This window comes from Molossus molossus, unplaced genomic scaffold, assembly GCF_014108415.1.
Source record: "Molossus molossus isolate mMolMol1 unplaced genomic scaffold, mMolMol1.p scaffold_m16_p_18, whole genome shotgun sequence".
Lineage (NCBI taxonomy): Eukaryota > Metazoa > Chordata > Mammalia > Chiroptera > Molossidae > Molossus > Molossus molossus.
Genome location: NW_023425353.1, coordinates 62265468 through 62278061, shown reverse-complemented (window position 1 = coordinate 62278061; position 12594 = coordinate 62265468). Strand labels below are relative to the sequence as shown.

General features: G+C 49.4%; 2 protein-coding genes across 3 annotated transcripts in view; one reads left to right on the top strand and one right to left on the bottom strand.

The window, feature by feature from the left end:
• Window positions 1-276, bottom strand: part of NBEAL2 (neurobeachin like 2) — a 28645-nt gene extending 28369 nt beyond the window's left edge. For both annotated transcript variants that reach the window (XM_036267402.1, XM_036267404.1), the window contains exon 1: window positions 198-276. In XM_036267402.1, coding sequence (XP_036123295.1) covers window positions 198-254 — 57 coding nt within the window. In that variant the 5' untranslated portion in view covers window positions 255-276. The remainder of the gene's footprint in view (window positions 1-197) is intronic.
• Window positions 277-2729: 2453 nt separating this feature from the next.
• The window catches only part of CCDC12 (coiled-coil domain containing 12), a 41934-nt gene continuing 32069 nt past the window's right edge, over window positions 2730-12594 (top strand). The window contains exon 1 of the mRNA XM_036267406.1: window positions 2730-2928. Coding sequence (XP_036123299.1) covers window positions 2800-2928 — 129 coding nt within the window. The 5' untranslated portion in view covers window positions 2730-2799. The remainder of the gene's footprint in view (window positions 2929-12594) is intronic.

Sequence of the window (12594 nt, the reverse complement as noted above, 5' to 3'; positions counted from 1 at the left end):
GCGCACCGGCGAGAGTAGTCCCCCAGGTGTAAGGGCCAGAGGCACCGGCGGGCAGGGGTCGCACACGTGTGCGCGGAGCCCGAGCACGCCCGGCGCGCGCGCATCTACGCGGCCCCGGTGGCGCGGGGTCGCAGGTGCAGCAGGCGCGGGGCGCGCGGAGCTGGGGGCACGGCGGGCGCGGGGCAGGGCGGCCTCACCTGCGTGTAGTACAGCACCCACAACTCGTAGAGCCGCTCCGAGGCGGCCATGGCCATGGCCCGGCCCGGCTCCGGCCCTGCTGCTGCGCGCCACCTGCCGCTGCCTCCTCCTCCGCGCCGCCCGCCGGTTGCCCTCGGCCAGGCCCATGGGCAGAGGGCGTCACTCCGGGGCGGAGCGGCGCGGTACTAGTGGGGTAAGTAGTACTGGCCCCCGCAGCGATGAGCCACTCAAATCCGCACGCTCCTCCTCCCCGCCGGCCGCCGGCCGCCGCCCGGCTTCCTGCACTTAGCTGCGGCCACCGCCGCCCCGCCTCTCCTGGGACCGTGCAAAGGGCGGGGAGCCGGACGGGAGGAGGAGCCTGAGGTCAGGGCGGCCCCCGGAGGGCGCCCCACAGCCCCGCCCTCCGCAGTCTGCGCTCTTACCAATGCTTTCCAAAGGACCAACCTGAGCCCCGACGAATGCCGGGGTCAGGGATTCCACACTTGCCCTGGGTCTAGATGAGCTCGGGGGATGCAGCCCGCCTGGCTGGAATTGCCACCATTTGTGTAAGGGAAAGACATTTGAGCACGAGATAGGCTTGTGGGATGGGGGAAAGGAGCTGCGGGCCGTGGGCAGTGTCCAGTGTTCTTCAACAAGTAATGATAACAATAATCATGACTACCTGTAGCGCTTACCACGTGCCAGGTGCTGGTCTAAGCGTTTTATAAGAAGACTGAAGTGCAACTTTTTTGCATCTACGGTTTGTAGAACAGGATGGGGATCAGAGAGCAGCAGAACAAGTCTGAAATAACCTCTTGGAGGAGCAGTGTCCTCCATCAGACGGGCAGATCTCTGGGAGAGTTAACCAATCTCGAGGGTCCTCTCCTCCAGGAAGCTTTCCTAGATGTTATAAAGGCACCGTCCACTACAGGGTTTGGCACTTGCGTCACATTTTTGTTTTCTTTAAGAGATTAAAGGCAAGAGGATGCCTAATGCATTTGTTTTACAGAAAAAACTGAGGCTCAGATGGGCCAAGTTAGAACTACCTGGGCAGCCAGGGACAACGTGGACAGGGACAGAGGCCTGACTGACTCATTGCTGGGCCACTGCCACCATCACCCTTAGGCTTCTTTCTCTTGAGTTTTTTTTTTTTAATTTTAATTGATTGAGAGAGAGAGGAAGGGAGAGATAGAAACATCAGTGGGTTGCCTCCTGCACGCCCCCTACGGGGGATGGAGCCCACGACCCGGGCATGTGCCTTGACCAGGAATCAAACCAGAACTTCTCAGTCCATGGGAGGATTCTCAATCCATTGAGCCATACCTGGGGGGTAGGCTTCTTTCTCTTGATCAACCTTTCCAGCCCGCCTGGGAGGTGAAGGGGGCCCCCTGGTGTTGAGGAGGGGGTCAGGCCTTTTACTGGGACTTGGGGGAAGCTTGTGGGGCCCAGAGAAGTTGTAGGAATCGACCAGTTGTACACTTGACTAGTCTGGAGCCCCCTAGACCTTGGGAAGACAGACTCTGTTCCCCATCCTCATTCTGTTCTGTCCTGGTTTCTTAGGCAGCGCTTCCACTCTGGGCTTTTCTCCTGCGCTATCCATCCACCACTGAACTATTTCCAGAGTATCTGCTACCTGCATACCAGGCCCTAGCAGGGCACCCCACCTGATGTAGGGGATAGGGTACCAAAAGGCACAGGTTATGGAGGTCAAGAAGGTCGTTTGGGGGAGAAAGATGTGGGTCTGTGGCAAAGGGGCCTTTGTCACCCCAGGTGGGAGGCGAGGGAGCCTTGGGAACCCCAACATGCTATCAGAAGATCTTGACTTCAGCCAAAGGGGTCTTTTGGTTGTCAGGACATACTGGTTAATGCAGGAAAGATGACCCTGGCAGTTCCTACTAGGGAGCAGTGTACCTGGTGGCCACATGATACAGTCGAGGCCAAACCAACTCTGAGCTTAGTTCTCAGTAACTAAGCTTAAGGGGTTCCTTGGGCCCCCTGGGCCCAGGTTGGGGACTGCTCTTCTCCAGGTTAGGTAGTCTGACCCTGGATACATTGCCACTCCAGGGGTATTGATGTTGGGAGGGGATCATTCATGAGCCCAAAGGGAAATGGCTACCCAGGCAAGCCCTGCACTGCTCAGGCTTTATTTGAGCTTAATGAACACAGAATGGCCTAGGGGCCCGGAGACATCCAAGAAGCCACTGATAGCTGGACATGAAGGGAGAGGTAGACCTCTAATTAGGCTGGGGTCCGAGTGGCGAGTCAGAAGGCTTCTCGAAGACATTTGAGCCTTGAAAAATCAGAATAAGTGGGAAAAAGTTGAGTCAGCGCATTTCAAGTGGCCAGCATGGAGTGAGCCGTGGACAGTAAAGCCACAGCGATCGACGCGCTCTAGCCTCCTTCACTCAGGTCTGATTGCACTTGCTGGTTTCTCACAGATTGGCGTTGGAGGCATCAAGCCTTAGAGCTTTGCCTACCCGCTAGGCAAGTTAAAGCGTAGAAAAGGGCGGGCCCTCCTATATCAACTCAGCGTTGGTTGGCTCCCAGGACTTCCTGCTCTCTCATTTTGGTCCCTGGATTGGCTGTAAGAGTCATCTACGCATTGGGCCTGCGCGGTGTAAGATGAGCGAAGAAGGGGAGGGGTCGGAGGGCAAGATGGCTGCTACTGCGGCCGGTGTGGGACGGCTAGAGGAAGAAGCATTGCGGCGAAAGGAACGGCTGAAGGCCCTACGGGAGAAAACAGGGCGCAAGGTGAGGAATGCGGGGTGAGGGCTGTAGCTGAGGCAGCCAAGTGTCCGTATCCGGGACAGGGATGATAGGGCAGGGGGCTACTAGGAAAAGGCTGTTGTGGAGGACGCGCATGCGCGCGCGGTTGGAGCATGCGTGAGAAGTCGGCGTCCGCCCACCAAGTCTGGTGCTAGGGGGAGCCGGACTCCGGGTGGGCGGCCGGTCAGCGGTCAGCGGTCAGGACGCAGTAGACCGTTTGACCTGCTGGATGTTTCCCTCGTGGGTCTTCAGAGCCACGTACCGTTTCAGATGCTCTCTGGTTCAGGCGTGATTGGTTCGCATCGTAATGCGCATCATCTTCCGTTTCCCCATGACCTACCCGGCCTTCCACCTGGAACCCTGGTGAAATGAATGCCACGAGTCTGTCTGGCAGACCCTTCTCTAGGCGCCCAGCTGAAATAGTTGAGTACAAGAATCCAAAAACAAAGGCCCATATCTAGGTCAGGGTGGACCTCAGGGAAAGAGCACGGCGCTTAGTTCTTTCCCAGCCTAATTCTCTGGGATGAACCACCTAAGCCTGTTAGTTGCCATACTTGCAAGCATTTTTCTTTGCTCTTGTTTGACACCAGAATAGTCCGATTCCATTTCTACTTTATCTTTCCGAAGTATTCAAGAGGAAGGAGAACGCTGAAGTTCACTGCCTACGTGCAAACCCTGGCCCTTTCACTTAGGGCTGCTGTGGGACTGGGGACAAATGGCTTCATCTCTGTGAGCCCCGGTTTCTTCATGTCTGGAGTAGGGGATGACAACCCCTACACGTTCATTCTCGCCAGGTTTTGAGATCTAACAGGATAAGCTGTATGAAACGGCCCTGGAGACTACAGAGGGGTGGAGGTTGTTGGTTCTGTTCTTGTTGGATGGATGGAAACCGTCGTCAACTCAAAATACAAAGGACATTAAATATCTAGATCGGTGAGGGATGGGGGAAGCAGGCACTCCACTTTCCAACTTAAAACAACAATCAGGCTGGTCAGTCTGGACCCTGTTTACTTTCAGTATGGCCAGCTGGGGTTCTGTGGGAAAACGAAAGGGGGAAGTAATAATGGAAGCTTGGCAGATTGGCTTCTGCTTTTGTTGGCAACTTGTCAGCACCAAATAGTTATCCCCACAAACCACCTGGCTTAGGGAAAGCTCAGGCTTCAGCCTTTCAACAGCCTTTCAATCTGTTTTGCTGGCATGGGGTAAGGGCCCAGATTATTGGTTCTGGTTTGAGGTCAATACAAAGGACAAGATGGCATTCACGTCCTTAGGGCCCCTAGCCTGGGAGGGATGCCCGAGGCCATCAGGAGAACTGGCCTTAAAGAGGAACTCTCAGTGGGCTGAAAATATGGCCAGATTTTTTCTTTTACTGTGGTAAGAATATACATAAAATTTACCATTTGAAGTGTACAGTTCAATGATATTAAGTACATTCACAATGGTAGGTAACTATACCACTCTTTTCAGAATATTTTTTATCATCCCAATGGAAACTCTGTACTTTTCAAGCACTAACTCCCCATTTCCCTGCTACCCCAACCCCTGGCAACCACCATTCTACTTTCTCTCTATGCATTTGGCTACTTTAGGTCTCTCATGTAAGTAGAATCATATAGTATTTGTCCTTCTCTGACTGACTTTACTCAGCATAACATCTTCAAAGTTCTCCATTTGTACCATGTGTCAGAATTTTATTCCTTTTTAAGGCTGAACAATATTTCATTGTATGTACAATTGACCCTTGAACAATTCAGAGTGGGGGTTGGGGCGCCTGACTCTCCTCCAGTCAAAAATCTGTGTATATTTTAAGTCAGCCCTCCACATATATGATTCTCAACTTTGGATCAAAATACGGTTTTCAATCTGAGGTTGGCTGAATCGAGGGTGCAAAAAAGTGGACCTGTGTGGTTCAAACCAGTGTTCTTCAAGGGTCAACTGTATATACCACATTGTGTTTATCCATTAATTTTGGGTTGTTCCTAGCTTTTGACTGTTGTTAGTATGAATGTATAAATATCTGTTTGCGTCCCTATTTTTAATTCCTTTGACTATATACCCAGAAGTGGAATTTGGGGATCACATAGTAATTCTGTGTTTAATTTTTTTTTTAATCCTCACCTGAGGACATTTTTGCATTTGTCTTCAGATAGAGCATGAGGGAGAGAGGGAAGAAGAGAGAAACATCAACTGGCTGCCACCCACACAACCCCAACCGGGGCCGGGGACAAACCACAACCGAGGTAGTGCCCTTAGCGGGAACTGTGCCCTTAGTGGAAACCATACCCAGGTTTCTCTGGTCCGAGGGCTGATGCTCTAACCACTGAACAAACTGGCCAGGGCTCTATGTTTAATTTTTTAAGAAACTGCCGTAGTAATTTCTGTAGCAGCTTCATCATTTTACATTCCCAGAAGCAGTGCACAAGAATTCCAACTTCTCCACATCCTTGTCAACACTTATTATTTTTTTTTTTTATCCTCACCTGAGGACATTTTTCCATTTTTTGTTCAGGTAGAGTGGGAGGGAGAGAGAGGAAGAGAGAGAGAGAGAGAAACATCGACGTGAAGGGACACATCGAGTGGCTGCCACCTGCACGACCAACCAGGGCCGGGGACAAACTGCAACCGAGGTTCATGCCCTTAGCGGGAACCGAACCCGGGTCTCTCTGTACCGCAGGCCGACGCTCCAACCGCTGAGCCAAACCGGCCAGGGCTATTTTTTGTTTTGTTGATTGTAGCCATCCTAATGGGTGTGAAATGGTATCATATTGTGGTTTTGCTTCACATTTCCCTAATGGTTAGTGATGTTGAACATCTTCTCATGTGGCTGTGGCCACTTGGTTATCTTTAGAAAAATGTCTATTAGGCTCCTTTGACCATTTTTAAATTGGGTTTTTGTTGTTGTTGAGTTGTACTTCTTATATATTCTGCATATTAACCCTTTCACAGATCTGTGATTTGCAAATATTTTATCCTATATTCAAGGTTGTCTTTTCATTTTCCTGATAATGTGCTTTGATGGATCAAGTTTTTCATTTTGATGAAGTTCAATTTATCCATTTTTTTTTATCCTCACCCAAGGACTTTTTTTGCATTTATCGAGATAGAGCAGGAGGGAGAGAGAGGAAGAGAGAGAGAGAGAGACATCAACTTTAGAGAAACATCAACGTGGGAGAGAAACATTGATGTGAGAGAGACACATCGATTGGTCACCACCCACACAACCCCAACCCGGGCCGGGGACAAAATGCAACCAAGGTACGTGCCCTTAGCGGGAACCGAACCCAGGCCTCACTGGTCTGTGGGCTGGTGCTCTAACCGCTGAGCCAAACGGGCCAGGGCTCTGTAGCTCTGACAGTTTAATTTTTTTCATTAAAGACAACAGTGTTTTCAGATTTAGCATTGTTAATAATACCAGCTGCCTGGCTTATCTTATCTAGTCTTTATGACAACCCTGAGAAGAAGGAAGAAGGGTTAATTTATTGGTGAAAACTGAGAGCAATAAAAGTGAAGTGGTTTGCCCAAAGTCACAAAACTGAGAGGTATCCCAGGTGAGTGTTTAGGGTTAGAAGGGAACATGAGAACAGGTGGTGACCCTTTTTTTTTTTATTATTGATTTTTAGAAAGAGGAAGGGAGAGAGAGAGAGATCGATTTATTGTTCCACTTATTTATGCATTCATTGGTTGATTCTTATATGTGCCCCTACTGGGCATTGAACCTGAAACCTTGGCGTATCAGGATGATGCTCTAACCAACTGAGCTACCTGGCCAGGCCTCACTTTATACTTTCTGATATATCCTTTAGGTTTTGTAAATTACCTGCCAAAAACCAATCATGGTGAAAGAGTATAGGCCCCAAGTCCAAACTGCCCCTATGTACATGCCTTAATCCCATCTGGATCCAGATTCTGGTCCTCTTTCCTCCACGCAAGGACATGTGTAGCCTTATTTGTCACAATTCCTTCTCTTTTTTTTTTTTGTATTTGTCTTTATTATGGTAAAATAGATGTAACTTAAAACTTGCCATTTAACCATTTCTTAGGCACATTAAGTATATTCACAGTGTTGCACAATCATCACCACTATTTCCAAACTTTTTCATCACCTCAAACAGAAACTCTGTACCCATTAAGCAATAACTCCTCATTCCTCTCTTACCCCGGCCTCTTGAAACTTCTAATTTATTTTCTGTTTCTGACTTTGCCTATTCTAAGTATCTCACGTAGGTGGAATCATACAGTATTTGTCCTTTTGTAACTGGTTTATTTCACTTAGCATACATTTTCAAGGTTCATACATATTCTGAATAATAATCCATTGTATGTTTATACCACACTTTGTTTATCCATTCATCTGTTAACAGATACCTTTTGGCTATTGTGACTAATGCTGCAATTGGTGTATTGGTGGATTTACTGGTGTATAAATATCAGTTGGAGTCTCTGTTTTCAGTTATTTTAGGTATATACCTAAGGACTAGCATTTCTGGGTCATATTCTGTGTTTCAGTTTTTGAGGAACTTCCAAACTGTTTGCCACAGTAGCTGTACCATTTCCCACTACCACCACCAATGCGTGATGGTTCCAATTTCTCTAAATGCTTGCCTTTTTTAAAAATTGCATTTTACTTATTTTTTATTTTAATTTTTTCTTTATTGATATTAGAGAGAGAGAGAGGAAGGGAGAAGGAGAGAGAGAGAGAAACATCGCTAAGAGAGAACATAGATTGGCTGCCTCCTGCATGCTCCCCACTGGGGATCAGACCAACAACCTGGGCATGTGCCCTGACTGGAAATCAACCGGCAACCTCTTGGTGCATGGGCCAATGCTCAACCACTGAGCCACAGTGGTGGGGCTTAATTACCTTTTTAAAAAAAAATTATTGCTATTGACCTGGCTGGTTTGGCTCAGCAGTTAGAGAGCATCAGCCTGCGGTCCAGAGAGACCCGGGTTCAGTTCCCACTAAGGACACATACCTCAGTTGCAGTTTGTCCCTGGCCCTGGTTGGGTCCTGCGGGTGGCAACCACTCGATGTGTCCCTTTCATGTCGATGTTTCTTTCTCCCTCCCACTCTATCTGAACAAAAATTAGAAAAATGTCCTCGGGTGAGGATTTAAAAAAAAAATTACTGCTATCTTACTGGGTGTGAGGTGTATCTCATTGTGGTTTTGATTTGCATTTCCCTATGATTAGTGCTGTTGAGCATCTTTTCATGTGCTTATTTGCCGTTTGTACAGTTGTTGGAGAAATGTCTATTCATGTCCTTTGCCCATTTTTAAAATTGGATTGCTTGTCTTTCTGTTGTTAAGTTGTAGTTGAGTTCTTTATATATCCTGGATGTTACACTGTTATTAGATATGGAATTTGCAGATATTTTCTTTTGTGGGGTTTTTCACTCTCTTGGTAGGGTCCTTTGATGTGCAAAAGCTTTTAAATTTTGATGAAATCCAAATTATCTATGTTTTCTTTTGGCTACCTGTGCTTTTAGTGTCATTTAATCTCCACAGATCTTGAGTGACATTTCTATTAGGGTAAATGCCTGGAAGAAAGACAGTCAAGGGTATAAAGTTTGAGTTAATTTTCCAGCCCATGGTCATTTCTTGTGGGACCTGTGATTGGTGAGGCTGGGGAGGAAGTATAGCCTGCCTGCTACCAGCAGATTGGAAGCAAGGGGTCTCCTCCCTCATGGAGCAAGCGGCTCCCCATTTGGGGTTAGTCTTCTGGTGTGAGGGCAAGGCGCCTGTGGAGCCGACTCCAGCATCAAGCCATTTCCCAGCCTGCCCTGCTGATGGAAAATGCCTGCTGCCCTGTGCAGGTGGCTCATTGCTAGTCCACGAAGCACTCAGGGGCAGGTCCATCATTGATACCTACTGTACGCATGGTTGTGCTCAAGGTGGAATTTGGGCATGGGGTTGATTTCCCTTATGGTGTTTTTCTTCCTTCCCCTACTGCCAGAATATAAACTCATAATTTAGTGATATTATGAATGAATCAGTCTTGAGATTGTGACAGATGGAGACGAGATTGGGGTCATAAGCTTTCCATATATTCAGTTAAAAAAAAAAAAAGCGTGGTTATAGCCATGCAGCTCAGCAGTTTTACAAAGCACTTCCTTTTAGCCCACCTGATGGGACTGATTTATGAGGGATCAAAGAAAGAGGGTCAGAGGTGCTGAGGTGATCAAGGTCATGGAGCATAAGTGACTGTCCTGGATTCTAGTGCCTGCAAGACTCCCTGGGGGCAGGGGACTCTACATGGGTGCAGCACTCCCCAAAGCAGTGACCTGTAGGTCAGTCAGCCAGGTTGACAGGTGAGAAGACTACATACAACATTAGACTGTGCTGCTGGGGTTCATTTCCTGGGAAAGCCAGGCTGGGTCTGGGGATGCTTCATGGGAAGACACAGTGGAACTTGAGCTGGGCTGTGGAGGGTGAGGCTGGGATGGGAGTATTAAGGTAGCTGGGAAGGAGTCTTCCAGAGGAACGGGTTGAAGGTGGGAACATCCATGGGCACAGAGAGAGGGCAGTGGGAGATGTGTCAGGGGGTGTGACAGCAAGCAGTTGGCTGTGACTGGGGCAAGGGTGAGGTCTGAAAGTGTTGCTGGGTGCATTGGTGGTGGCCAAGGTATGCAGGAGCCAGGGCTTCCGGCTGGGAGGACGGCCAGCCCAGGCACACTTTTCTGTATTGTATTTGAACCTCACATTTTGGGGCTCATCCAGAAGTTCCAAGCTGGGTGGGGAGGTGAACAGTTCAAGGCTGTGTGGATGAAGCTCTGTGACATCTCTCTGTGGTGCTGATTAGGTCCTCCTCTGACCTCTTCCTCAACAGCCAAATGGAGACTCTGAAAGGTAATGAACTTGGCACAAACACTTGCCCTTGGCTGTTGGATTTCCTGAGCATTTGGCCTGGATTGTGCTCTCTTTCTGCCCTGAGACAGAGGCAGGCTAGTTGGCCAGCAGGCCAACCCCTCAGTGGTTGGGCGTGACCTCAGGGTCAAGGTCTGGCTGTCAGCTTGCAGGTTTAACTGCAGTTCCTGTTTTTCACCTGGCCCTGGAGACTGGCACTGGAGAGCGGCACTGTTCAGCAGAACTTGGTACGATGGTGGCAGTGTTCTGTGTATAATCCACACAGTCTAGTACCAGAGCCACAAGCCACATAGCTCTTGAGCCGTTAAAATGTGGCTAACGTAACATTTTATTGATTTTAATTTTTATTCCTTTTTAATTAATTTACATTTAAACAGCCACACTTGACTTGTGGCGGTCTTATTGGACAGTGTGTCTCTGAGGACTTGCCCTACTTATGAGGACCATGTCTCTACCTAAATGCCCACTTATTGAAAGATAAGAGGTGAGGTAGAAACTCAGATGACAATCAGTTCAGCCTTGGGCAGCCTAGAATTGGGGCAGAGGGCTTTGAAGTCAGCAGTCTTAATGGCTGGTGTCTCTAGAAGATGCTCATTCCTGGTCGTCTCTGTGGAGTTCAGCGCCGACAGTTCAGAGCAGTGGGTGTGATCTGCACACTCAAGAATCGAGCAATGTGGGTAGGGAGCAGTGCCAAGGTGGAGGGGAGCACACTGATGCTTTCTGATTTGGGCGTGCATGGGGAAGAGTCCCTGGCCAGTGTGGGGTGAGGGCAGAGGAGGAGCCGGAGAGAAGGTCTAGCAAGTGTTGGAGGTGGGGGAGGGGGGTAGAGAAGAGTCCAGTGTGCTGGATGAGGAGTCTGTATCCTGCTTATCCCATAGGAAGTTGCCTTTGTCTCAGGCCCCATGTGGCCACATCCCCATGCCCAACAGTCTGGTTACAAAGTCAGCTGAAGTCTTGTGTTGGGTTTTGCAGGTTGGCTGTTATAACATTTACATGGCAGTTTGTGACAGTATCTCAGGAAGTAGCCCTTTGAGGCAGCTGTTGGTTTATCCCTGTTTAATAGACCAGGAAACCTGGGGCTAAAGGGATCTCTCATGGCATTGCTTTGGAATGTTGCCAACCCTAGAACCCTGGCCCTGTATCCCTCTCTACCCCTTACTCCAGGTGCTTGAGAACAAGCAGGCCCCAGGAAGGCTTGGTCTCCTTCCCATCACAGACAGTAATTGCCATCAGGTTACCTGGTGGGAGCCGTGTGGCACAGCGGAGCGCATGGGCGTTGGAGCAGGACAGATGTGGTTTAAATCTCGGCTCTGTCCATCACTTCTGTGGGCTTCAGAACAGGTCTTTAAACTTTGAGGCTTCCTCTCCTTGTCTGAAAAATCAAGGCAGAGCCTCTGACCTCATCAGGAGCTGGGAGAGCAGGGAAGGGTGTGGGTGAAGTGTCTAGCTCCAGGTCTTGCACACGGCCTTTTATATGCAGGGAGGTCTAGGTGGTCCTCCAGCCTTCTCTGCTGGGTGACAGTGGGTGGAGCTGGCCCTGTTTCCATTGGAAGCAAAGAGGACACCCTCCTGGTTCCCTGGCTTTACTCAGTAAATCCTGCTTCTTTGAAGGTGGAATTTCCTTTTAGTGTGAAGTATTAGATGATCAGGAAAGTGGGTTTGCAGAGCCACAGCCAAGGTGGGGTGTGTAGCTCCTGTTCTTCCCAAGGACTGACCTTCTTGTCCTCAGCCCTACTCAGACCCTGGGATCTCGGAGCCAGTGAGATTTGGGGCTCCCAGCATAGACACCTGTTATGAGCCAGGGTTGGAACTTCGTGTTGAGGCATTTCTCTGAGGGCCTTGACTCATTCATGAGTGAAGTAAAGATGTTTGATTACTCAGGTTCTTAGACCCACCTGTTCACCCGGGGAAACAATTTGTAATCTCTTCTCTGGCCCCACCCTAGGCCTGTCTTGAGTGTAGCTCTTGGTGTAGAGCCTAGAAACGCATAGTTTTAATGTTCCTCAGATTATTCATTTCTCTGGAAGTCTCTGTTCAGTCATTTGACATTCTGTCCTGGAAGTGGAGCACCTCCTTTCCCTGGAGCGGTGGCTGCCCATCCTCACTGCAGGAACTCCATGCCAGCCACCAAGCAAGTATTTGTATTTTTTAAATATGTTTTTATTGATTTTTTAAGAGAGAGGAAGGGAGAGAGAGAGAGAAACAATGACGTGAGAGAAACATAGATAGGCTGCCTCCTGCACACCCCGTACTGGGGATCAAGCCTGAAACCCGGGCATGTGCCCTGGCCAGGAATTGAACCAGGACCTCTCAGTCCATGGGAGGATGCTCAATTCACTGAGCCACACTGGCTGGGCCCAGGCAAGTATTTATTGAGCACCAGCTGTGTGCCAGGGCCTGGGTAAATAAGAGTGCCTCTCTGTCTCAAGGGCTTACACTGGAGGGGTGGCTAGACAGTACACAGGGAAGGTAATGTCAGGAACTTGTGAGGGCTGGAGTGGGAGTGTGTGGGTGTTGGGGGAGGGGCAGTGCAGCTGCCCTGGCATGGAGAGGTCTCTGTGTGGGATATGGGGGTTGGGGGCGGGGAGGAGGAAAGGGAGGGGAGGTGGCAGAGGGGATGCTAAGATCTAGGGAAGAGTATTTCTAGCTGAGATGAGAACTAGCTTGGCTTGTTTAAGGGGCAGAAAGAATCTCTGGGTGGCAGGATTAGAGTGAAGGGTTGGGGGGCAGGGTGGGGTTGAGAGTAGAGAGGGCCTGGGAGGCGGGGCCACTGAGGCTGGACCGCACT